At 36.8% G+C, this 25,184-nt stretch overlaps 1 protein-coding gene across 1 annotated transcript in view; it reads right to left on the bottom strand.

Annotated features, from left to right (window-relative positions):
• The window catches only part of MGAT4A (alpha-1,3-mannosyl-glycoprotein 4-beta-N-acetylglucosaminyltransferase A), a 72,650-nt gene that overhangs the window by 41,983 nt on the left and 5,483 nt on the right, over positions 1 to 25,184 (bottom strand). Inside the window, exons 3-4 of the mRNA XM_053936483.1 lie at positions 3,509 to 3,676; positions 925 to 1,065 (exon numbers count right to left, since the gene is read on the bottom strand). Coding sequence (XP_053792458.1) covers positions 925 to 1,065; positions 3,509 to 3,676 — 309 coding nt within the window. The remainder of the gene's footprint in view (positions 1 to 924; positions 1,066 to 3,508; positions 3,677 to 25,184) is intronic.

Genomic DNA, 25,184 nt, shown 5'->3' with positions numbered 1-25,184 from the left:
ATGCAGACAAGGTGCACCAAGAGTGATTAAATTCCCTAACTGAAGTTTAAAAATAAAACTGGTATAACCCTTCTTCAAAACTCAAGTATTTAACTTCTCAGAAGTAACCTTTTAAAATAATACTGCTGAAAGCCTCTAATACTTTCCTTGCCCCTGGTTTTGGTTCTTCTAAATAAGTCCAGGACAACAGAACTGCATGGAAGTTCCTCAACAAAATTCCTTCTCTCTGACAAAAGCACCACAAATGCAAAGCAATACATCCCCAACAATACATTGAAATAAAACATAACATATAACATTGAAATAAAAGGTATTTATAGTCAGAAAAATAAACCTGTGGCCTGAGCCCACACATTTTTCATACAGGCATGCCTTCTGTTAAAAGAAGAAGTAATCAAACTGAAGTAATGAAAAACCACAATTCACAAGTAACTATAACACTGAATTTTTTTCCCCTCCAATGACTGTCCAGATTTTATTGATGCAATTGTATCTGGTTATCTTAATTCTCCCAACTTTTAATTTAGACATGGAAATATACTGTTCAGAACAAGAGAAACATCAATGCTAAAATAATTATAACCATGCATGGTTGCCCTGCAAATCTGAAAAGCCAAAGGGATATACCCATTAGCAGTTCAGAATCTGAAATGCTTGAGCTTTGTTTCCTTTTAGTTACAAAAAATTCATCCAAACTAAATGCTTCTTATTGTGTACCTTAACATGGCATGCAGTGTGACTGAGATTATGCAGAAAAGAGCAAAGCTGAAACCAAGCTCCTTTCATCTCAGATTCAGTGTGAATTCAAAGGATATCAATATCACACAAGTTAAATGAGATGTCCAAGAAATGCAGTAAATTCTTTTCCTAAAACTAGAAGGTCCTCCAGATATAAAACATGAAATAACCATCATATCAGCATACCTCCTGTCCTTCCAAGGCCAACCTGCACAGAAGGTTGAAGGCTTCCTTCATTTTTCAACAAATGAGGCAAATGGTAATAGATATTTGGCACTTGAAGAGATTTTCTACTTGTTAGCTCTTTTAATAATTTCAGCGTCTCATCTGCAAACATATGGGAAATCAGAAATGCAGAAAACAAATTATATGAAGTTTTAAGCAATAGTAAACAGTATAAAATTCCAAGCTTGGTCCTAACTGAAAGCCAGAATAAATTGTGCACTTTTCTGAGTCATTGTATCTTGTCTACAAAGGAAGTCTTTTCTTCTTTCAATTTTTTTTATAAATGATGGCCAAGACTATTTTGCACCTATAACCTTATTACAGATACAGTTAATATTTATATGATCACATAAGATTTAGTGTGAATTTACAGAAATAACGAATGCTCCATTTATGTGGGGAGTTGGTGGTTTTGCAAGGTTTTTTTCCCAATTAATCAAATGGGAGGCTTATTTCCCTAGATAATTTTTCACTTTTGCTTACAGAGGTCATCACCATCCAGCAAACACTACTGCAAATAACTTTTCAGAGCTATGAATATATACTGGAATATACTGCACATAGAGATACAAAATAAAATAGCATTAATATACAGTTGATATTTTGAGTACTCCTGAAAAAAAAAAAAAAGCAAATTTAATTTTGTCCATTAGAATAAAATTATCCTATTAGATTCTATTAGAATCAGTCTTGCTCTTTCTAGTGCAACTGCCTTTCAGTATGTCCAGGTGGCTGTCAAAGTTGCAAATAACAGTTTTTAAAATTACCCTGCTGGGTGTGTTGATTATCTTGCATCAAGTGTGAACACAACTCATTTCAAATGAAAAATATGATAGCATATGGATTTTTGAAAACGTATGGGCTTTATAATATCAAGTTAAGTAAAAAAGCTGTAGTCAAGGTTTCTTGAGATAAAATTGAGAAGCAAGAAAAAGAAAGCCATAAGTGTAATTCCTCTTAGATTCTTAGCACAGCTTCTACAAAGATAGGTGGATTTTGTTGTGGATTTTGGTTCTGTATGTTTGGGGATTTTTAAAGTATTTATTTTTAGGTGAAACTAAATTCCTAACCATCTCAAACGTCAAAAAAGCTTTGTAAATAGATGCCATAAGTAGGTACATCTATTTTGATAGACTCCAATACAGGCACATTTTACTTTTCCTGCTAACATTTCTTTAACTTCATCTGCAAAACCTGGACTAAATTCTGTCCAAGTATGACAGCTCTTGTCTGAATGAATAAGGATCTACACAAAACAATCTGGAATTCTTTCATCTTCAAAGAGAGCAAAGAGTATTATGTATACTTAAGTGTATTAAGCTTAATAAAAACCTATCTAATACTATGTTCTAAGCACAAAAGCTCAGTAATTCAGCTGGATTCCCATTATGACTCTACATGGAAAAACGTGTATGTCCATCCCAGCTGGGATCCAGACATGGTAGAATGTTAAATGAATTAGTACTTTCAGCTGCATCAGAAGAGAGTAACTCTTTATAAGCATATTGCCTAAAAGCAAGCTAAGTCAATTTTAGAAACAAATGTGATAATAACTTAATCCTAAACCCAGAATCAAAATCATTTAACCTCCTCCATGCTCTACTTTAAAAGCAAAACCACACACATGAAATAGGAAGACAAGATTTGTAGACCATGCTAAATGTAACCTTTATCTGTGCAATTCCTGGAGATCCAGGGAACTACTGAGATCAGGCCATTAGCATCAGACAGCAATTCATGAGTGGCATCAGCACTGGACCCTATAATTATAACCATTTCCCAACAAAAAAAAAAAAAATCTATTGAAAATAGTAAATCATAGCACAAATTCAAGGAGACAACAAATTCCAGTATCTTGTTCCAGGCTTTTGAATTGCAAAACTCTTAAGAGTTTCAACTCCTTATAGACCAACTCCTTAAGACTAATACAGTGAAATTTCTGCAACCTATCAAGTCAGACCTCTTGACAGAAAATTTGTACTTATTTGTGATTCATTTTCCATCCACAAAAATCAGAGCAACAAAACAGTAACAGTGTGATTTTAAAAATTAACATCAGTAGTCTGGTGAACCATCCATCTCCAAAATGGGAGACATCTTACAAATCATAAGCAATACTTTAGTCTATATGATTTAATACTTTCCAGTTGACTTTTAAGCTTATTTTAACTCCTTCAAGTTCATCCATTTCTGCTGTTTGCTCACTTTTCTCCTCTGACTCTGTTTAAAAAGTGATGTAAATTAATTGTCAAAATATATTCAACGTAATAGATAAGTAACCAGAAGTTCCAAACTTTGGGAGCTAGGTGTGGAGTAAGTAATTCTTATGACTTTAGGGACTGAATAAGGGTGTGTGAATCATTAAGAACAACAACTAGAAAAAACAAACCAAAACACCCACATCATATACAACTTATTATACATCCTTTATTCCCACTGCTGAACAGTTTCATTCAGCTCTCTTGGGAGCAATTTCTTATTCTATACTAATAACAAGAAATATGGGCATTGCAGAGTTATAAAAAAAATATCTCGGAGCATGTACCTGAAAAATTATTCATGGCATTCTTACTGCCATTGGTTTCTGCCACGGCCCTCCTGAACTGCTCCAGGATGGCGTTGAGCTCGGAGGAGCGCTGCAGCGTGCGGTGCTCGGCGATGCGCAGGCGTTCCTTCAGAGCGTGAAACTCCCGCTGATAGGCAATCAGCTTTTCTGGGGAGAAAAACCACAATCCGGGTTATTTGCAGAAACAAACACCTACTGACAGATCCGACCAGCGTCTAACGCTGCTCAGCTTTGCAGCGCCTGGAATGCTCCCAGGAAGGCAGAGCCTGGCACGGCCCCACCTGAGGAGCTGGGTGCCTCAGCACCCAATGCAAGAGGTGGATGGTGGACACCGCTGACTATTATCTGTTTCCAACAAGCATCTCCTGTGGAAAAGCCGGTTGGATTAACATTCAGGCAGTGCAGTCAGACACACACCACACTCACCACAGCTGGCTCAGCGAGAGAGACAAGAAGGCTCTTTTTGCAGGAGTTAATTCCGGCAAGATTTATTGCGTGGAAGCTGAAGGGAACTCAGGCGAAAAATGAGGGCTACCACGTGCTCTGGACAGCTTAAGAATGGGAAGGGATGGGGGATGGAGCTAAAGGCAGGGCAAGGGGGATTGGTCTCCAGGGGAGAGGGGGCAGCCACCAGGGGTACCCAACCAGTGAGGAAACAGGGAAAGGAGAAACCAGGGTAGGTTGCAAAATATGAGCAGAGGTCCATGAGGGAGTCTGGTCTGTGCCACAGGAGGAATGAACTCTATGGTAAGTCTTTCCAAGGCAATGCCCTTGGGAATTTGCTGAGGGAAGGGAGTTCATGGGATGGATGCTACAACAGGCAATCAACTTTTCAAGGGAGAAAAACCACGATCTGGGTTATTTGTTGAAATAAACACCTACTGACAGATCCGACCAGCATCTAACACTGCTCAGCTTTGCAGCACCTGGAATGCTCCCAGGAAGGCAGAGCCTGGCACGGCCCCACCTGAGGAGCTGGGTGCCTCAGCACCCACCCAACACAGTGAGGGGAGAGCTGCACACACTGGGATGGGGGCAGGCATTGAGGGGGGATGCCCCTCACCACAGCCACAGACCAGGGACACCCTGAGTACCCAGCACTCAGCACAAGGCAGTTCTGAACCACTTCTTGGAACAAATGCGCACAAACCATTTATTTTAAGAAGCCACACAGCAGTGGCCCCTTACAAAAGCACAGGTTATGTCTTGCAAAAGACCCTTCTGAATACTTTATAAGGATGAGTGGAACTTGACAGTATTTCAGTCATATCAATTTTAAACCCAAGTTTTAACTTTATGGTCAGTGCCTGAGAACTGAAGAACAAAATTTTTATCAAAATTCTACTGATGTTGATACATACACATACTCTTAAAAGGGGACCAAAAGGGAGATGGAAACACCAAAACCAATTTGCTGATATATTTATTCCCTTTTCCCTTGACACCCAGTAAATTAAGAGGACCTAGATTTTGTATCGTTCCTTCTTCCTATTGGTAATTTCCTCAAATCTTCTGCTCACCATCATCACTATCACCCTCCTTCAACCAATATACAGATACTGACTGGAGTATTTTAAGTGAATTTGCAACTCATAATCAATATTCCAGCCACTCAGCTGACATCCACTGACATACCTCTATTGTTATTTACCTACCCATTCCTAGACTTTTCACATTGCAATGGCAGGGAAGCAGAAGTTTAGCAAGCAATTTGAAACCCTTCCTGTTGCTATATTACATAACACACCAGGCAAAAAAAGGAATTAGCGTCAACTTCCCTTGTTAATAAGACTGCTGTTCCTCCAAATTCTTTCAATTTACATTTATTTTCCTCTCTTTTTTGGTAGTTGGGATGTACTGCTCCAATTATGTTTAGAAAACTTAATTAACTAGAATGCCCTCTGTTCTGAAGATGGAAAAATAAAAACATAGTTCACTACCTCTTAAAAACATCTCCTTTGTCAGCTTTATTTTACTTCTTTCATTAAAACCAAATGGTTATTGCTTTTGTGCCAACAAACCCAGAACACAGATGCTGGCCCACAACACAGTGTTAGGCACACTATACACTGCTGACTGAATCCAGGCTGCTATTTGAAATAGGAATTGATGCTTTAGTCAGCAGCATTTAGAAGACTGGGAAAATTTTTTGGAGTTTCTGGGATAAAGGCCACTCTTATTTGCCAATGATAACTAACAAAAGTAGTTCCGTTCTGATGCTTCCAGTGAACTGTACTGGTATTACATTCATGGTACTTGAGACCTCAAAAGCATTAATTTCTTTGAGAAATACTAGACAAGTAGTCAACTTCCCACAGTTCCTTCAACCAGACATATCTAGGTTAAGGAGGCTGCTCTAAAAGATACATAAACTCTGGGCACGTATCCTCCACAAATATAAGGCATTTTTTTCCATTAGGCACAATATTATTCAGTCAAGTATAACTAAAAAATCCTAAGATTACAAATACAATAAGATTTTTAAGTCCACTACCCTCTGAGTATTTTTCTAGTTATTTATGCAAAATGAAATTTAAAAAAAATTTGCTTATGTGAACTTACATGACCTAAAGCATTTGCATCTCTAACACTAGTAAAGCTAGCACTTTTCATGTTTTTGGAGATTAATGTGTAATTTGGCATTTTTGTACTTGTTTTATAATATGGTAGGTTGTACTTTTAAACTAAGCAAATTAAATTTAAATGCCTGATACTCATATCTTTAGCATACTTTCAGTACTTCAAAGATCAACTGCTCAGATACTTATTACTTACAAAAAACACAACAAATCTTATCTCATACTGAAAGGCACTAGCAAAGGAGAAAATACTTCTTAGACTCTTACAGTACCACCATTAGCAGTGTCCACATGTCCCAGACTTTAGAAAAGCATCCCTTAAGCCATCAGCAGTTTAAAAATATTCTAATTTGACTTTTCAGAGTTCCTGACTAAGTACATGAGAATGAGCCTACAAGATTAAATTTAAGAATCTATTTGTATTTAAACTTTGAGTTCAAGTTTGGTCCTGAAGTGGTCAGGCAGTTGGACTAAATTGATTGTTGGTAGGTCCCTTCCAACTGAGATATCCTATTCTATGACAAACTGACTTGTAAGCATTGTATATACAAAACAGTCAATAGTGCACCTGATATTTTCAAAATACATTTGACCATTTAGTGTTTTATTGTTCAGAGATTTCTCCAAAACCAAAATAAATTGAATTGATTTCTTGTCCAGAAGTATGAAAACACTTTTTTTTTGATTGCTATTACAGTAAAAAGGGGAGTACTGACCCTAAAATCACAGAGAAAACAGGTCAGTGATCATCATCAGTAAAAAAGGATTCTATTTCTACAGGATTATGAATTCCATTTTTATTCTCATACTGAAATCTAGAGTTGTTTAAGAAAACAGAAGACGGAATTCAGACAGTAAGTTATTGGCCTTACAGCACTGATGGAAGAACCCCAAACATATCTGTCTGTTCTCTGACAAACAAAACCTCCCTCTAACAGCAGCTGTAGCCAATATTGAAGACATCTGGTCTCCAATAATTTCAGCATACAAGCATATTTTTATTCAAGAATAAGGTACTATTTTACATTGAAATTAAAAGATATTCCACACTTTTCTCTGGAAGCCAGAAAGATCAAATAAAAGAAATATCTTGTTAAGAAATTATTTGAGAACTGAAAGCATTAATTCTTCACCATTTTTCTCTTAAATTCTAGTTGGTTCAGCAATACTCCAGAAGCTAAAGACTAAACATTTTAGCTGGCCAGATGCTGTGCAGTTCTCTCAACACTATGTCAACTGAATCAGTACTTTATCTCTTTTCCTTTGTTGCAATACGTTCTCTTAAATATGCAGAACTTAGAATTTAGACAAGTTCACTTGAAAGTTGATGCAGCATTTTGAAAAATGAAAATTCAGATGAAACTTGGGTGGTTTGCCAGTTTTTAACCAGCGATGAAATCTCGGCTCTCAGCCTCCTCTGGGTTATTTACAGTTCTTCTACTAAATAACTGTTAAAAAAAATTATTCCAAAAAGACACCACTAATCCAAAATTACAAACTCAGTCCACTCTCCTCTTAGCCACAGACAATACTGACTACATAAACTGCTGAAGACTTGTCTAAATTTGAAGAAAAAATCGAAGTTATAAAACATGGAGTTTCTAACATCTTAGCATGCATATAATTTCTTAGTTTGGGCTTTTGTACTTCTTGAAAAATCTGTTCATGTTCTTCAACCGCTGATTTTTGTAACAGCAAAGAGTTTTCCCTTGAGATAAAAAGGGACATCCAAGTAAAGGAATAAGAAAATAGGTTGTAGTTTGAATTTAGAAAAGCATTTTGCAGAGTATTTCAGCTCAACTGAAATAGCATATATCTGAATTGCAGGTAAATTACCAACACTGTCAGAACACTTGCTGTATTCTAATTCCAAATGAAATATCTACTGAACAATAAAACAGAAAAAATACGGTGGAAACTTAATCAAAGCAATTTTAAGGCTATACAGTTTTACAGTCAATAAAAATCATAAACGGCTTCGTTTTTTCTTCATGTTACTCTTTTAGCGAAGTTAGATTTTTTAACGCCCCAAGCCTGTCAGTGTTTAAGAGGCATTTGGACAATGACCTTAACAACGTGCTTTACATTTGGTCAGCCCTGAAATGGTCAGGCAGCTGCACTAGATGCCCACTGTAGTTCCCTTCCAATTGAAACAGTCTATTCTATTCTAACATGAAAACTTTACGAAGAAACTATCTGAGTACACTTCTAAACTGAGGGGAGTGCACACTTGTAAAAGGAAACAGAATTGCCTGAAAACCCTTTCACAACCCAAGAATGTTTTGGCGATTCTCAGCATTGCCATTATTCCTCAAGGAAAGCTTTGACTGTCTGCTAAAAGAACTACAGTCTACAACATAAAAAGCAGTATGAAAGCTTTGCAAGCTGCTATTTATCTTATCAATCAAGCAGGTTCCCAAACACGTTAAATCACAGGCCATTTCACAACTGAAAATTGAACACATTGAATTAAGATTGTTGAACTAAGGTGGCTGCATTCACATAGATAAATAATTAAATAAATAAAAGACAAGCTATAATTTACTTAAGAGCTCTGTTTTAGTATGGCTGGTTGTACCAAAGACAGATGTGTCAGACAAGATCAGGAAAAGCTTTGTGACCTTCCCATATCACATGCAGGCAGTTGAGCTTTCCTTCAAACTCCAAAGCAGCTAAACACCCAAAGTGATGGATCTGCCACACAGACTAAAAGGTAATCAGCAATAGACTTGGCACTCAAAAAAGATAGCAAGCCAAGCACAGAGGGCTTAGCTTTGCCAATTAATTGTAGGCCTGATTTATATTTTTTGCCCTTGCCCAACTGAACCATAGAAACCTCACCCCCTTTTTTTTCATTGAAGAACAACGGGACACACAGACAAAAGACTCTGGTTAGCAACAAAGTATTGTACACAAATACTCAATAAGTAAAACACCTAGAGAAGAAACAGATACCTGATCCAACAGGACTTTTCCTCTACCCAAGCAGGGAAACTTTAAATCATTATTCAAATCAACAGTGTAGCAGTGGCAACAGTCCTACATTCGTAGCAGTTTATGGCCCACCCTAATGACAACCCTCTCAGCTTTTACAAGTTAAAGGTTCCGCAGCAAAAGCTTCATTTTTCTGAACACCTTGTTGAAGAGTTATTAAAATGCCATTAAATAAATGTTTGAATCTGTGAGAACACACTGTAGTAAGTGCTAATTCAGGTATTTCTGTGATTAGGTATTCTACAAATCATTTAGTCCCATTATCAAAACCCTGCAGTAGTTACCATCATGCCATGGGTCAGAGACACTAACAAGCTTCATGTATTAATTCATTACACTCCCATCAAGGATGTTGATCAATTTACAGGTTGATACAGATCTTAACTGGCAGCGAGCTTCCACACTAAGTTTCATACAGAGTCAGTGGTGAGACAAGAGGAGGTTGCTCTTCAGTGAATTAGGGATTTGTCAACATGCCAGCCAATTCAACCTGCCACGGCTCTTACAGGAACATTTCTTTGTTTGAGCTACATGAGGTATAAAAATTAAGTTCTGTACTTCCCGTAAAATCAGTTCAGATGTTTTATGTGATCCATGAAGTTGTAATATCAAGTAAATCAGTATCCAATAAGTAATGATGATGCCTGCATGGACCTGCACTTCTTTCCCACAGATGTAAGCAACAAGAATTTTATAGATCATGCTTGGCTCATAATATCTATGTACCTTACAAACCATCACATTTTTAGTATTACTGATAAAATAGTCATCTTCATCTCTTAAAAGCAGATATCCTTTTTAATTAAAATTCTGCTATGCTAATATGTGGCAGACTAAATTATTTCCACTGTAACCCAAAAAAACCTGAATTTCTCTAGTATATAAAATAAAATTCTTACCATGCTAGCACTTAAGTAATTCTAAACTTCATCTTAAAACTGACACTTCTTTTGACAAAGGCTACACTTTCTCTTTAGCACAGGTTATGCAAATACAACTACCCAATACTGTGATATGAAATTCTGTTCCTACTGCACTGTACAGTCATCCAATATCCACATAAAGATGCACAGACAAAGTACACATAGTGGCATTTACTGAGATAGCATGCACATTGCTTCCATTGCCCTTTGGAAGTGACTCCAGAGCTCAGAAGATATTCACAAGGCACAGATGAGGCACTGCGTTCTCAAATGTCCGACCGAGGGGAGGCGAGCAGAGGAATTGTCAAACCAATCACACAGGCACAGACAAAAAGCTATGTCCACACAAGAGAGATATCAGAGATGTTCCAGAATCCTCCTGTGGCACTTAGACTTACAAAAACAGCAAAACACTGTGGCAAGCTGAGCTAATTATCAAGTGTCAAAACTTGCACATAGGCACAAATCATATTTATAAATCAGCAATGTCAAACAGTGAAAAGTAAAGGTGTTAACAATATTTGTCCCCAAAGTTTAAACCTCAAGCGTGCTCACAAATCAGATTCTGACTTGTCTCAAAACTGGCTAAAAGCTGATATATGGTGTCCTTGAAATGTTACAATGTATTACCATGGATGACTACTCAACAAAAGCTAATTAGCTTCCCTGCTCTTAAAGTGAAATTAAAACCTTTTATAAACAAGCTATGATGAGTTATAAAATCTAAAGCAGTAAAGCAATCAAGCATGCAAATACAAATAAAGCATTATACTGTAAAGGCTAACAACAAGACATGCTATAAATAAAAGCTCTTAAGAAAACTGCTCAAGGTCAAATTTTATCAGTCCTCTTTGAACACTTGATTCTGTAGGCCTTTTTAGTTACAGAGTTTGCAGCTATGCCTATTCATAAAGCTATCTTATTATTTTGAAGGGATTAGGGAATGTGCAAATTTTTCTAAGTATAATACTCTGTGAAATTAAAGGAAAATATGGTAGATGTTTTACAAAAAAATACATCCTACTAATCATGACAAAACATATTCTGCATCAGGAAACAAACAAACAAAATCAAGATGCAGGAAAACAAGTGGGCAAGTAATTTCTTTATCCCTAATCTTGTTATTCAAATTGATGGGTCATTTCAGCAATTCACTAGTTTAATCTACCAAAACAATCCATCAGAAGTACTCTTTATTGCCCTTGTTTTCCACATAGAAATGTACTTATTAGGATTGCAAGTATTTTTAAAAGTGCTCATTCAAGTAGCTTTCATTGTGAAGAACAACTTGTTTTTGAGGGAAGGTTCTGCAGGTTTTCCTAACTTCGGTAAAAAAAAAACCCTCAGTAATTCTAATTACTTAATTTCTCATTGCATTTTTTCCACATTTTGTACTTCAAGGATCTCTGTAAACAAATAATGTTTTTTGTTCTCTCCAATTTTAGTGCACTAGCACAAGTCTGAAGTGCTTGCTTTGAAACTTTCAGGGCCTGATCCAATCTCAGTCTAAATACTTTTGTTTAAACATTCCTTTGCAGCAGGAGCTGAAGTTGTTTTCTCTAAAATTTTGAAAGCAATCTGAATACGATCCTTTGTCATATCAACAGGTAAAACTTTTCTATTTTGAACTGCAAATTTCAGAAGCAATTTTCTTGTAAATAGTACCTTGATCTGAGAATCTGCTTTCCCTTCATTTTTTCCATCTTTAATATGAGTACACTAAAAATTATGTAGCTTACCAATCAAAATGGAAGCATGAAATGGTACATCATGTTTGTTTGATTTTTTTTCTAAAAAGCCAAAAATTCACCATTTTTCTAGAGGAAAAAAAATCCTAAGAAATTAAAAAGCCAAAGAAGCCAAACTAGAATTGTGAAAACTGATGAATTATTTACTTAAGGAGTATTTTCATAGCTGGATAGAACAGCCAGGAATAGTTTTAAATGTCTCCAGATGCAATTGCATACCTTTGCTTCTAGATATAATTTGTTCAATAGAGAAAGGTCACAATTTAGAAGATTTCCAAATCAATTATAAAATCCAGTATGACCACATTCAAATCTCCCCTGATGAGGGCTGACAGCGAGTCTGAATGTTCCTTTGGACACAAGGAATAAAAAGAATAATATATCAGAAAATCCAGACACCCACAAACAAGGAGGTCAAGTCAACAAAAGCATATGGGCCTCTGTCTGTGCACTTGCTTCAGACAATAAGGATAATTAAACACATGATTTGTTGGAGGAGAGTTATTGGCAGCACTTGAGCTGAAGGTCTTCTTTTAAGGCAAAGAACAGCAAGCTACAGTTATAGGGGAAAAGCAAACAAACAACAACAAACAAAAAAAAGACACCCCAACCAATCAACCAACAGCAACAAAAAAAACCCAACCAAAAACTCCCCAATGCCCCTCCCCCAAAACAAACAAACAAACAAAAAACCTCCAAAAAAGAAATTGCACAATCACATATTTGCAAATTATTTGTCCTGATCTGACTGTCACGTTTACTAGGATTCACACTTTTATGACTAGTAAACAACACTGCCCAACACACTATGGATGAATATAAACCTCGGGGCTTTTTAGGTTCCAGCTACTTGGTTCTTATTTTATTCCCAGTGCTATGTAAAACCACCTCTACTGGCATTTCTTCTTTAATGGGACAGTGAAATAAAAACATTACTGAAATCATGTGCTAAATCTGTCCCACAATAAGCAATCAGTATTTAACACATCTCTATCCCTGAGCAGAAACACTAAGGGATAAATAAAAGCTTCATAGATTCTATTCTGAAGAAGCAAAGCAGAATAACAAAAATTATTGCAACTTCTGATGTAGACATTCATTGCACAAAGAGTCCAGTTTAAGAAATTGATAAAAGAAAAGCTCAGTTGAGTATACAAAACACCGAATTCATGTAACCTGGACAGTAATTCTTTACAGTGAAAAAAAATTACCTTCAAGTAACTGTCACTAAAACATCCCACTTTGACATTTCTGACATGTCTTTCACAAGATTTAAAGTGTACAACAGTGTAAAAGAAACTAGGAAACCTTCAACAACATCACAGTATTACCTGAAAAACACAAATTACAGTGACAGCTTTTACCAAGATCATCATGTCACAATTATTTTTTTCAAACTAACTGCCAAATAAAAAGCAAGACTGTAACTATATTGCTCAAGCAAGCATAAAGCTCCAGTTTAAGCAAACATTACAACCATAATGCTGAAACACACTTAAGATACAGGGCAGGTCAATAGCTAGCCTGCATTCTTGGCAACATTGAAGGAGTGAAGCATATTAAGTGAAGAAAAGCATTTCTATTGCTTTTTTAACATACTAAAAGAAAATCTGTTCTACATTTCTGCAGAAACATGTGTATTAAGCATACATGTTGTATTCATTTATTGTGTTTGCTTCCATCATCTAATTTAGATGTATGTATATACATATATTTTATTGCTACCACTGAACAAGAGTATCTTCTAAAAACCACATAGCAGCTAATTACACTCCTTCCTAACAGGACATATCAAAGAAGCCATAACCATTGATCTGATCTGAGCAGCAAGTGGCTCTATAATCAGCTTCTCTGCATGGTATCATAACTTCAACATTAAAAATAACAACAAAACCTAACCTTGATGTAACACATTTCTTTCACATCTGCTAAAAGAGCACAAGAAACAACCCCTTCACCTGAAATACTTACAGATTTGCTAACCATGTAAATAAATGTAATTACCCTGTAGGTAATCTGACCTCTTAGAGTCAGTTTGACTACAAGTCATCTGTGACATCTCATGTTTCTCCTCAGATCTCAATCAGACAATAATACTTTCAGCTTCTACAAACAAGCACATATACCTATATTAAGATATTATGCTATCTAGTGGTCTCAAATTCCTGGGGAGTTCTTTTGTGGTGTTTTTTTAAGGAAAAATATTTCTCTGCATACCACCTTTTATAACCTACTGAACTTCTAATTCCACTTACTAACACAGTATTCTGTAATGTAACAGAATTCGTGGAAGTAGGGGTTTGATTCTCCTTGCTACTGACTTGGTAAGTTAAAACTGGAAAAGGGATTTGAAAGAGAAGACAAGTTTCCATAAAATTAGCAATTTGGTAATCATTCAAGCTTCCTCTAATCCTCTAACTCTCACCTCTTGCCAACAGCAAAACATTTGACACTGTCCTGCACAACATCCCTGTCTCCAAACTGCAGAGATGTGGATTTGACAGATGAATCACTCAGTGGGTAAGGAATTAGCTGGATGGTCACAGTCAGAGTTGCAGTCAATGTCTCAATGTCCAAGTGGAGACCAGTGATGCATGCTACCCTCAGTGGTCAGTATGGGGACTGGCACTTTTTAACATCTCTGTTGGTGACAAGGGCAGTGGGACTGACTGTACCTTCAGCAAGTTTGCCAACACCACCCAGCTGTATGGTGTCTGATGCCCTGGAGGGAGGAATGCCATCCAGAGGGACCTGGACAGCCTTGAGACATGGAACGAAGTGAACCTCATGAAGTACAAGGCCAAGTGCAAGGTCCTGCTTGTGGGTAAGTGCAATCCCAAGTTCAAGCACAGGCTGGGTGGAGAATGGATTGAGAGCAGCTCTAAGGAGAAGGACTTGAGGGTATTGGTTGACAAGAAGCCCAACAGGACTCATCAATGAGCACTTGTAGTCCCCAAAGCGAACTGTTTCCTGGGTTGCACCAAAGCAGTGTGGCCAGCAGGGCGAGGGAGGTGAGCCTGCCCCTCTTCTCTGCTCTCATGAGACCCCACCTGCAGTGCTGCATCCAGCTCTGGGGTCCCCAGCACAGGAACGACACAGACGTGTTGGAGAGAGTCTAGACAAGGGTCATAAAGACAATGAGAGGAGCACCTCTCCTATGAAGACAAGGCTGAGAAAGTTGGGCATTGTTCAGCCTGGAATGGAAACTTTACAGTACTTCCAGTACATAAAGGGAGCCAACAAGAGAGCTGGGGAGGAACCATTTATAATGGCTTGGAGTGACAGGAAAAACTGAAAAAAGGTAGATTTAGATCTACCTTTTAGTAAGGTAGAAATGCTTTACTATGAGGGTATGAAGCACTGGAACAAGTTTCCTAGAGAAGCTGTGTGGATGCCCCATCTCAGAAAATGTTTATCGCCAGGCTGGATGAGGTGTTATTAGCACCATGCTCTGATCAACTGAGCTAATCTCAGTTCCCTCATTAACACCAAAACAATGGTCTTGAAACAGTAACAAAGATGTTTGCATAACAAAGATGAAGCACTACTGAGCTTCTAGCTAGACTTGACTAAGGCCATAAGAATGTGGGTGCCACAAGGTATAAGGTGAAATTTTAAATGTTTTTGGTGACAAGTCGAGTCTCCAAAACACTCAGTGCAGAAAATTAGTATTTTGGTTAAAATTTTCCAAATCACAGTGCTAATTACATATTTGAAATTATTTTTCCACTACAGTACTCTTCATCAGTATTACTGAACATTATTATGCTACAACACTGAGAAATATGGCACCATTTGTATTGCAAATGGGTTAACAATTCTGAATAGAATTATAATTTTCATATTGATCCTTTCTGCAACAAGGAAACAAGGAGTTTGTAGAAGAACTAGCACAGTGTAGTAATTACTCCCACAGAAGAAGAGATCCAAGAAGCACTGTCTTAATAAAGATTAACAGAAAAAAAGTTTTTATTTTCCTTACAGAAAGGACTTTGTGTTTTGTTAAAGATTTGTACCCAAACAATTTTGCATTGCCAAAATTGGATGGAAAATTCAGTTTTTAATTTTGAAAGATGCAATCAATAAAGCCATAGAAGTTTTTATTAAGTGTCCTGTTCCTTTCATACCATTATTGCGGTATATAAATCAATTTGCTATAAAGCTTTTCTTTTTGAGAATGAAGGGTAGAGTCAACTGCATCAGCCACACACTCTGCAGTTCCACCTAAAAAACACAAATGGCAGCACTCCCCTTTGGTATAAAAACCTAACCTAACAACAAACTCCTACATCTAATTTCCATTTGAAAAATGCATCTATAATGTCTCAATAAACAAAGCCAAGTAGTCTTTAATGCCTTTTTCTTCCATGGCAGATTTAACAATAACAACAACATGGACAAAAAGTTAGGATGTACCACAACACCAGGTATAGATAAAAGCAAAAAGCTGAAGCACAAATTCTTGCTAGGCTTGGAGAGCTATTCTCCACTAATTAATAAAATTACCAAGTACAAAAATATGACTGTGAACACTGTCACAAGCAGTTTGTCTTACATTCTGAAGGACTGAACAAGCAGTATCATGAAAAATCCAAAACTAAGGCATACAATTTACATGTATATATACATGTATATATACATGTATATATATGTATACATGTATACATGTATACATGTATATATACATTTATATATACATTTGCCTGCTTGAGTTTTGAATAAGCCATCTCTCTCACCTGGCACTCTGGTAAGTTTGTGTGCCTAGAGACTGCCAAGACTGTGAGGTGGGGAGGGTACCCCCAAACCCAAACACAGGTACTGCATCCACACAAGCTTCACTGATTTTATTTCCAGCAGTTTCCACCCCTCTTCACTTACAGGGGGTTCTGTCAGAGCAGCCCCTGCTCTTTCCCAAGACCTCTGTTCCAGACTCCAAGACCCTCTGCTCCTCTGCCCCAGCTGGCAAAACCAGCATTCAGGCCAAGCACACACCAACCCTACTGTTGTTCCCCATGTATGTCTTCCCATACATAACAGACCTTCTACCCCTAACCATGCCCTTAACCCCCAGCAGCAGCAGTGCTGCAGCAGCTCTGCACCCATGCAGTTAGGAACATGAGCAGTGGCAGCACAGAGTAATCCTCCAAACTCAGAGGAATACAACATTAATTTTTATTCTGCAGTAAATTTGAACCAAGCCAGACTAAAACAGTATTATGAAGGAGTGACAGAGGGAAAAAGAGGATACAGTAGCATGTTTTAAATGCAATTTTTGAAAAAAACCATCCTACATTCATTATCCAAGATATTATCTTATGACTGCACTTAAAACAACTTAAAGCCCTTAACTAAACATTCTGTGAATGTCCTAACATCAGTTGTTATCCTGCATAAGAATAAATTCTCAGCTTCGCCCAATTCAAATATTTGATCACTTTAATCTATACGTAGCTAAAATATCACAAAACCCAATTCAATTAATTGCTGGGTCCTCAAAACACAACAAGAGAAGACTTTCATTCAGTTACAGTTCGTTCCAAGTTAAACACTTTCCTCAGACTGAGTTAAACACAGTTAGGTCTAAAGCAACGTACTACAAATGAAGAGTAAAGCATTAGTCCCTTTTTCAGGGTCCTTGTGTAATATAAAATAGCATTCTATACAACTCAGTAAAGCAATGTGGAGGAGGAGAACAAGAGAAAATGAGCCCTGACCTGAGGGAGTCTACCTATGAGAAAGCAGTTATTCTACCAGCATGTGTGTACACACGTGAATTCCAGAAAGGTCTCCCCTATTTCTTCCAGAGCCTCTCTCATCAACAGAGAGTGCAAACAACCTTTGTGCTAAGCAAAAAATGCTTAACCCTGATGCTTCCACACAAACAGTGTGGCAAGGAAACAAAGCACACAGCAAAGTAGAACACAGAAAAAGCAACCACTTCTGACAACCTGAAAGCTTCCAAACACTTTAACATGTTTTGTCTCTACTACAGAACTGTCAGTAACTCAGTGAGTTTCTGTACATGTAAATCAAGATGCTCTTACTTTAAACCATTCCTTTCCCTCCTCTCAGAAACAAACATATACATACAAGGCAGGAACTACAGCAAGAAAACCCAGCTTCCTAAACTAAAAAGATATTAGCAATGATTGATCTACAGACAAACATTTAACATAGTAATACATTAGAAGAAAATTAATCTAGCAAAAATAACTGGTGAGAGGAGTGCTACAACCTCAAAATTACCAGCACTATTTTAAGAGCTGAAACTTTTAGAAATTCTTAATAGCCTGGGCACAAAACTCAAGTCACTGCGGAAGTCTGGTTATTGTTTCCACACACGCTAGCGGGTTGAGGTTGCTGACGTTCCTTGTTTCTTTGTGCCTTGACAACTGTGTTGAACAAACTGTTTCTGAGAACATATTCTTTCTAACTTGTCCTCCTTGCAAGCAACTCAGGATCAAAGCTTCATCATGCTCACACATTGCTGCAAATTAACAACAACCTTGTAAGTCAAAGGTAATCCCATCACATTTGTTTTATTCAAATCTCTAACAGTATCTCTGCAGTTTGTCTCCAAGGGCTGGGCAACCAACTATGAGGGCTGTTTATTGGCACAAGTACTACACTAGTAATTTGCAATGGAAAAAAAAGATTGAGTTCAGCCCATCTCTGAACTGTCTTAGGAAACTTACACACCCATGGCATTGATATGTAAGACCACAATATATCTGCAGGTGACTATAGCAAAATTTATGCTTGATAGGCACTGAAAACTTTTAAATTCTTTTTGAGCATTCTATAGTAAAATTACATAGTGTAACAAGCGAAAAAGAGGGGTTCTGTTGTTTACAGTTAGATGGATGGGTGGCACATCTGCGGGAAGCATCCACAGGAATAGGCAGAAATCTGCATGAAAGCTGAGGAGACAACCAGAAAAACAGCTGGAAGTACAGCTCTAAAATACTGCAGAGTAATTGCTTTTTAGGCAGAGACTAGCTGGAATAAAGCCTTGCACTGAGAGCAAGGAAACTGCTTTCTATTCACTTTCTGCCATGCTCAGGAAAACAAAATATAGTGCATTATAAACAAAACTAAATTATAGACTTACCAGTGTATCATCTTAAAAAAAAAAAAAAACAACTTTCAGGATTCTAGTCCTAAAGATTGTATCAATAATGAAAAAAGCTTTTTTGTCATCCTGGCTGCAAATAAAGTCATAATTACACAGCAGGAAAAAGGTTACCAAGTAAGATACTACTCCAAACTGTGAGAATGGGGGGACAAAATAAAGGAAAAAAAAGATCACACTTAAAAATAAAAGTCATTTTTTGATGTTTTTCTAACACAGTATGTTCACAGCTCTAGCTATAGAAGTGGCTGCTTATTGTTAAAAACAGTAAGAGACTAAAAATAAACAGATAAGGGAATCTGCTAAAATACAAGCAAATACTTAATGTATTTTAAGGGGTCAAATTATATTATAAGAAAGGGCAACTCTCACATATCTGATGCAAACATCAATTTTATTTAGTAATGAAACACACTGTTGTGTTGCTCTTGGCATAAAGAGAGACAAACCTGGCAAATGCCAAGAATAACTAATATAATTTAGGTTAGAAGGGACTTCTGGGGGTCATCTAGTTCTATCCCCCACTCAAAATTAATTTCACCACAATTGCTACTTCAAAGCTGGAGCATTCCTGCCAGCTGTAGGTCTTCCCTAGCCAAGATTTTTTTTTTTAAGTGTCATACTGACTTTAAAAATCAGTATAACTCACTCTCTAGCCCAAATCTCTATTGGTACCAATTATGGCATCATTTATTGTCATTGCTGGTTTAACTATTCTTGAAACTGTCCACATGGAAATTCTTCACCACCAACCCCTTCCCAATAATCTACTCTAATATGTAACTATACTTGCCATTACAAAAACTGTCCACTATCAAACCTTCCTCTCCCATTCAATTTCAGTCCCTCAGATCCTGTTATTCACTATGGCCACAAACAATAGATTTTTTTTCCCCTTTCTTTTTTTGACAAGAAATTCTTGGCATGAACTTTTAAAGTATTTGAAACTTATCTTCCTGTCTCTCTCCTCACACCTCTCCTTTAAGGTAAGGAATGTCAAGACACTGGCCCTTCCCTTATAGGGTAAACTTTCTGGATCTTTGATCACTTGTTGCTTCTTTGAACCCCATGTAATGAATCTATTTTCTTTCCAGTGCACCATCTCGAAGCAGACACAGTAGAGAGCAGAGCAAAAATACTTCCTGTGTCTTGCTGGAGCAGTAGCCTTCATATGTATTTCCTTAAACCTCTTTTTTGCTCAGTTTCTATTGTTTTCTGCAATAATGTGATGAGTCATATGACTGTCATTCCTACCTATAATGCCAACATAAAACTTCTTCCCAATTTTTCTGGTACACATTTGATTTTCTTTTTCTTTACTGCACCCCATGTTTTGACTGGGGTAGTTTCACTATCTTCAACCCACCATTCACCCTGCTTCCTGAGTCGGTCTCCAATTTGCTTAATCAATTTTAAATTTCAATCTCTTTGTCTGCCTTTCTTGCTCCTCCCATCATGGTGTTGTTTGAAATCCAGGAAGAATTCTCTGCCTCTAATCGTCTAGATTCACTAAGGAAAATATTAACTGCCATCAAAAAAGGACAGATCATTGCAAAGCCCCTTTTACTCACTTAAAAACGTTACAGTAAGGTATGAGCAGCTGTGTCAGATGCAACTGTCTCTCCTGGCTTGGCTAAATTATGCCCATGATAGTCTCAATAGTCTCTGGATGTCAGCAGCAACCAGCATTTTGGAGGAGTTGTTACCAAAAATTAGTAAAACTTCTTAACACTAACGTAGCATTAAGAAGCAGGCATTCTTTATTTGGCTGGATGCAGGAGGGGATAGCTCATGGAAGCACAGAAGACTCAGGCTGAAGAATTATGAGAAGCTACACTGAGCAGAAGCATGGGGTTTCCCCAGCTCTAACACTAGGCTGTAATCAAGAGCAGTACCTCAAGATGCTGGCTAAGCCAGATCCCATTAAATACTCTGGTAGCAACCAAAATTTATAATCCCATAAACATATGAGCTAACCTAGCTAGCAGGTTACAAAAAACACAAAGAGTAAGGCAGTGCTGCAAAACCCCTCTGGTAGCAACCCTTTTCACTGCAGTTCTCCAAAAATCACTGCTGCCAGAGGAGTTCTCCTGCAGCAGTCATAAGACAGACACAAAGATGCTGCAGACCTAACCTGCTGTCCCACCTGAACAGCTATACAGCTCTTCTGTATTATTCACCTGGGACAGGGTGTTCACTACCTGCACAGGACTCCCAGTAACCAAACCTACATTCCTGATTAGCTTTAAAGAAATACATTTATTATATATGTGTGTATATATATATATATAATGCATATACATATATACGTATATACATTATATATTTTTAGTATCAGTAAGCTATAGGCCAATTTCTTGTTGAAAACAAGCTTGAAGTGTATTTTAGATAAAGAACAGAACAATATTAATGTGTTGGTGTTAAAAAGAAAAAGGAAATTCTTATTTCTACAGCTCCTGGAGGATATGCAACAGAATTTCCAAAAGAAATCAACATTTTCCTTCTATTTAACAGAAATGAAGGAGCTCCCTCTTCTTCAAACTGGCATAAATTGTTATAAGCACTTTCCACTTTAGCATCCCAGTCAATCCCTTCCCTTCCCTTGCATTCACTCCTTCTAGTTTGTAGTCCATTTAACTTTTTTGGTTGGTTGGTCTTAACTCACACATCAGTGGGAAATGAGTGTCTAACTCTGAAAATCAGAACATGCAGTCAAAAGGCTGTAGCAGCATTTACCTGCATAACAGCTTCTCTTAGGATCCATGTAGAAACTAAGGTGGGTTACAGCTGCAAAATACATGAACTTCTCAGATTTCTCACTTTTTCTCAACGAGAATATTGCATAACCACTGCCAAGGGGGAAATAGATAGATAGAAAGGAAGATAGAAAGGAAGATAGAAAGGAAGATAAGATAGAAAGGAAGATAAGATAGAAAGGAAGATGATAGAAAGGAAGATGATAGAAAGGAAGATAGATAGAAAGGTAGATAGATGATAGAAAGGTAGATAGATGATAGAAAGGTAGATAGATGATAGAAAGGTAGATAGATGATAGAAAAGTAGATAGATGATAGAAAGGTAGATAGATGATAGAAAGGTAGATAGATGATAGAAAGGTAGATAGATGATAGAAAGGTAGATAGATGATAGAAAGGTAGATAGATGATAGAAAGGTAGATAGATGATAGAAAGGTAGATAGAATAGATTCGATAGAATAGATTCTGTTCTCCTTGCCTTGTTTCCTCTGTGGTTCTTCCTGTAGGACTCTTCTTCCTCAAGGGATAAATATTGCTGCTTCTTACTCCAAAATTAGCCACCACTGGCTGAGGTTTTTTGTTTAAGTTTCAGTTAGGTTTTGTTATCTTTGCTAAGTTTAGATGTTTTTGAACACTTATGACTTTTGTGGCTGAGAACCAGCATTGCAATTCTAATTTTGTGAAAACAGACAGAGGAGAGAGATGACATTTTTATTATAAAGCCCAGGCCATTTCCTCTCCAAATGAGAGAAAACTTCATGCTTAAAAGAAAACATATTCAACCTTCATTACTTAAGCATGAATGACTGTTCAGTGAATCAGGAAGATAGATAAATATCTCAAAAGTTCTCCTGGAGGTCTTCACATGGGAATTTGTATTGGTGTACCAAAATAAGCCATCCCCATGTAGTGAGGAAGTCCTGCAGTTATGACAACACCCCTGGATGAATCGAAAGCCAGAAACCATTAAAGAAGAATGATGAAATACTCTAATGTATTTCTATATAATTCAGGGTACTGTGAAAACTATATAGTTTAGCCAATTCTGAAGGACTAAATTGCATCAGATTTTCACAATACATATTGCAATACCTGTTCTCAACACTTCAAGTAGCCAAACATCTCCTAGAAGTGAAGCAAGTTACTGCCAACAACTGTCTTTGACTGAGACTAAAAGTCACATACTTTAAATGAAAAAATACTTGAATTCCATCCTACCATGTCTGCATTAATTCAATAAAGTTCTTTACCTTCCTTCCCAATTTCCATAGCAATCAGGAAGTTTGTTGATCCAAGAAGGGGAGATTCTTTAGCATTATGGAGCACAGGGCTCTTCCTGGAACATTACGTACTCAGACCAATAGTCAAATTAAAGAACAAAGCATCAAAACTAGACATTTTACATAGCACACAACTGCTTTTCTGACTGTTCTAATAGGTATGCAGTACTGTTCTGTACTGGTTAGATCTTCTCAAGAGCAGTGCCTTTAGGGTGAAAAACCCACCACGTTTCTAGAGCTCACAAATGAGGTGGTGAAGACCAGTGACCCTGAGCAAGTCAGTAGTACCAGAAAACACTGGTTCAGTCAGAAGAGATGGTATTAAGCATAAAGTTATTCCTTGCATAAGAGTTCAGTTTAAGGAGGAATTCAAGGACATCTTACACTGAACTAACTGTGAATGTGAAGTGACTGCAGATCCTTTAAAAGCATTTCTTCTGTGCACCACAGTAATCAGCATTTTTTAAGATTCCATTTCCAACATGTACTTCATTCATGCTAACCATAGCACATTTTAAACCCTAGAAAGTGGTCTTTCAACTGATTTGTAAAAATTGCCCAGGAGAGGTCTTTCCCAGGTGCATTCAAGACTTGTACTGCTTCCTTACAACACCAGTGCTTCTACAAGTTGCATGAAGTCCAGAAAGCAACAAAGACTTTGGACTAATTTTGAAGACTCTCTCTCCAATGACCAAAGATATGTAAGTCACCCTTCTTCAAATACTGTTATTTTAAAAGCAAAATCATATAATTGGCCATTTCATGCAAATAGCAATATATGACTTGTGAAATGCTATTCACATAATCAAACCTCTGGGTAAGATTCAGCCACGCTCTTTCTAGCAATGGCACTTGAAACAGAGTATTTCCTTCAGCTCCTGACAACTTCTCAGCATATCTTAAAGTTTCCAAAGCATTGTTCTGTTGAGACAAACTTTCATGCTTTAAAAGTCTGTATCACTCAGAAGTGTCTAAATCCTATCCTGCATAGACTAAGTCTACATATATTTACTAGAGGAAGGTATGATCTACAAAAATATCATATCACCCCAGTCTAATTGGTATTCTACAAATGATGCTGCATTTTAAGTGACAATTATCCAAGATCTTAGTTTCTAAATTAAAATTAATCACTTGAAAACTGATTAGGGTAGTTAAAAAAAAGGATTATGCTTCTGCTTTAAAAAACAGAATTTGTTTCAGTTATCATAGAGCAATTTGGGGGGGGATGGATTTTTTTTAAGAAAGTGCAAAACAGCACTTTCTTTCTAACTGTAGATTTAATTTGCAGTCCAAAGATTGACAAATATCTACAGGAATCTAAATGTAATGAAAACCAAAATATGATGATCAAAGAATGTGATACCACACAGCCTTTCAGTGAATGGGAACAGCAAGCCATGTTTGTTTCTAACTTAGCCACTCAAAAATTTGTAATGAAAGCATTATCAATGAATTTAAAAAAGCATCCCACAAGGCTATAAAATTACATTTACCTGGAAAAAATAACTTTAGCAAATATTTATCATCAGTTTCAGAAACCTTTCCATTGTGCATTGATTGAAAATGTGGTACTGAATTAACTCCAATGTTTTGATTTTGAATAATCTGTGAAAAAATTTAAAAACAATGTTCTATGTATAAACTTCCCTTGAACAATATTACTTAGACTTTAGTTTCATTACTGTGATTTATGATTAACTAACAACTCACTGATGTCCTGTTACACTGATTTTTATTTCACAAATTATCATCTTAATGCTGAACAGCAAGATCTTGAAGAAGATAAATGCAGAACTTTTATACCAGCATTAAGAAAGTATTGATTTTAAGCATTCAGATGGAAAACAAAAGTATAAAAAAAAGAGCAGTCTAACTAACAAAAGCTTAAATTGTTGCAAAGTGCCACATATTGTATACTCTCCAAATAGCAGGCTTTTGTTGATTTAGCAGAGGCTTTTCTTTGTGTCATGCTTTGACAAAAGAGAACAAGACTTGTAAGTCATATCAGGTAAGAAAGAAAAAGACATTTGGAAGAATTTCATAGAAACACATCTTTGCTGAAGTGAGAACAAAATTCTTACAAGATACTTAAGCAAGAAATTAGTAAAAATATAACTACTGACTTGGTTAGTAGTCAAAATGAAGAAAATACTACTTCCAGTGCTATTCAGACACCCTTTTCTTGTCTTAGCCACATCTATGCTTTTGTTGTCTAATTTTAAATTCTATATATTACCAT

This window comes from Vidua chalybeata, chromosome 2 (genome assembly GCF_026979565.1).
Source record: "Vidua chalybeata isolate OUT-0048 chromosome 2, bVidCha1 merged haplotype, whole genome shotgun sequence".
Lineage (NCBI taxonomy): Eukaryota > Metazoa > Chordata > Aves > Passeriformes > Viduidae > Vidua > Vidua chalybeata.
This window is presented reverse-complemented; position numbering and strand designations above follow the sequence as displayed.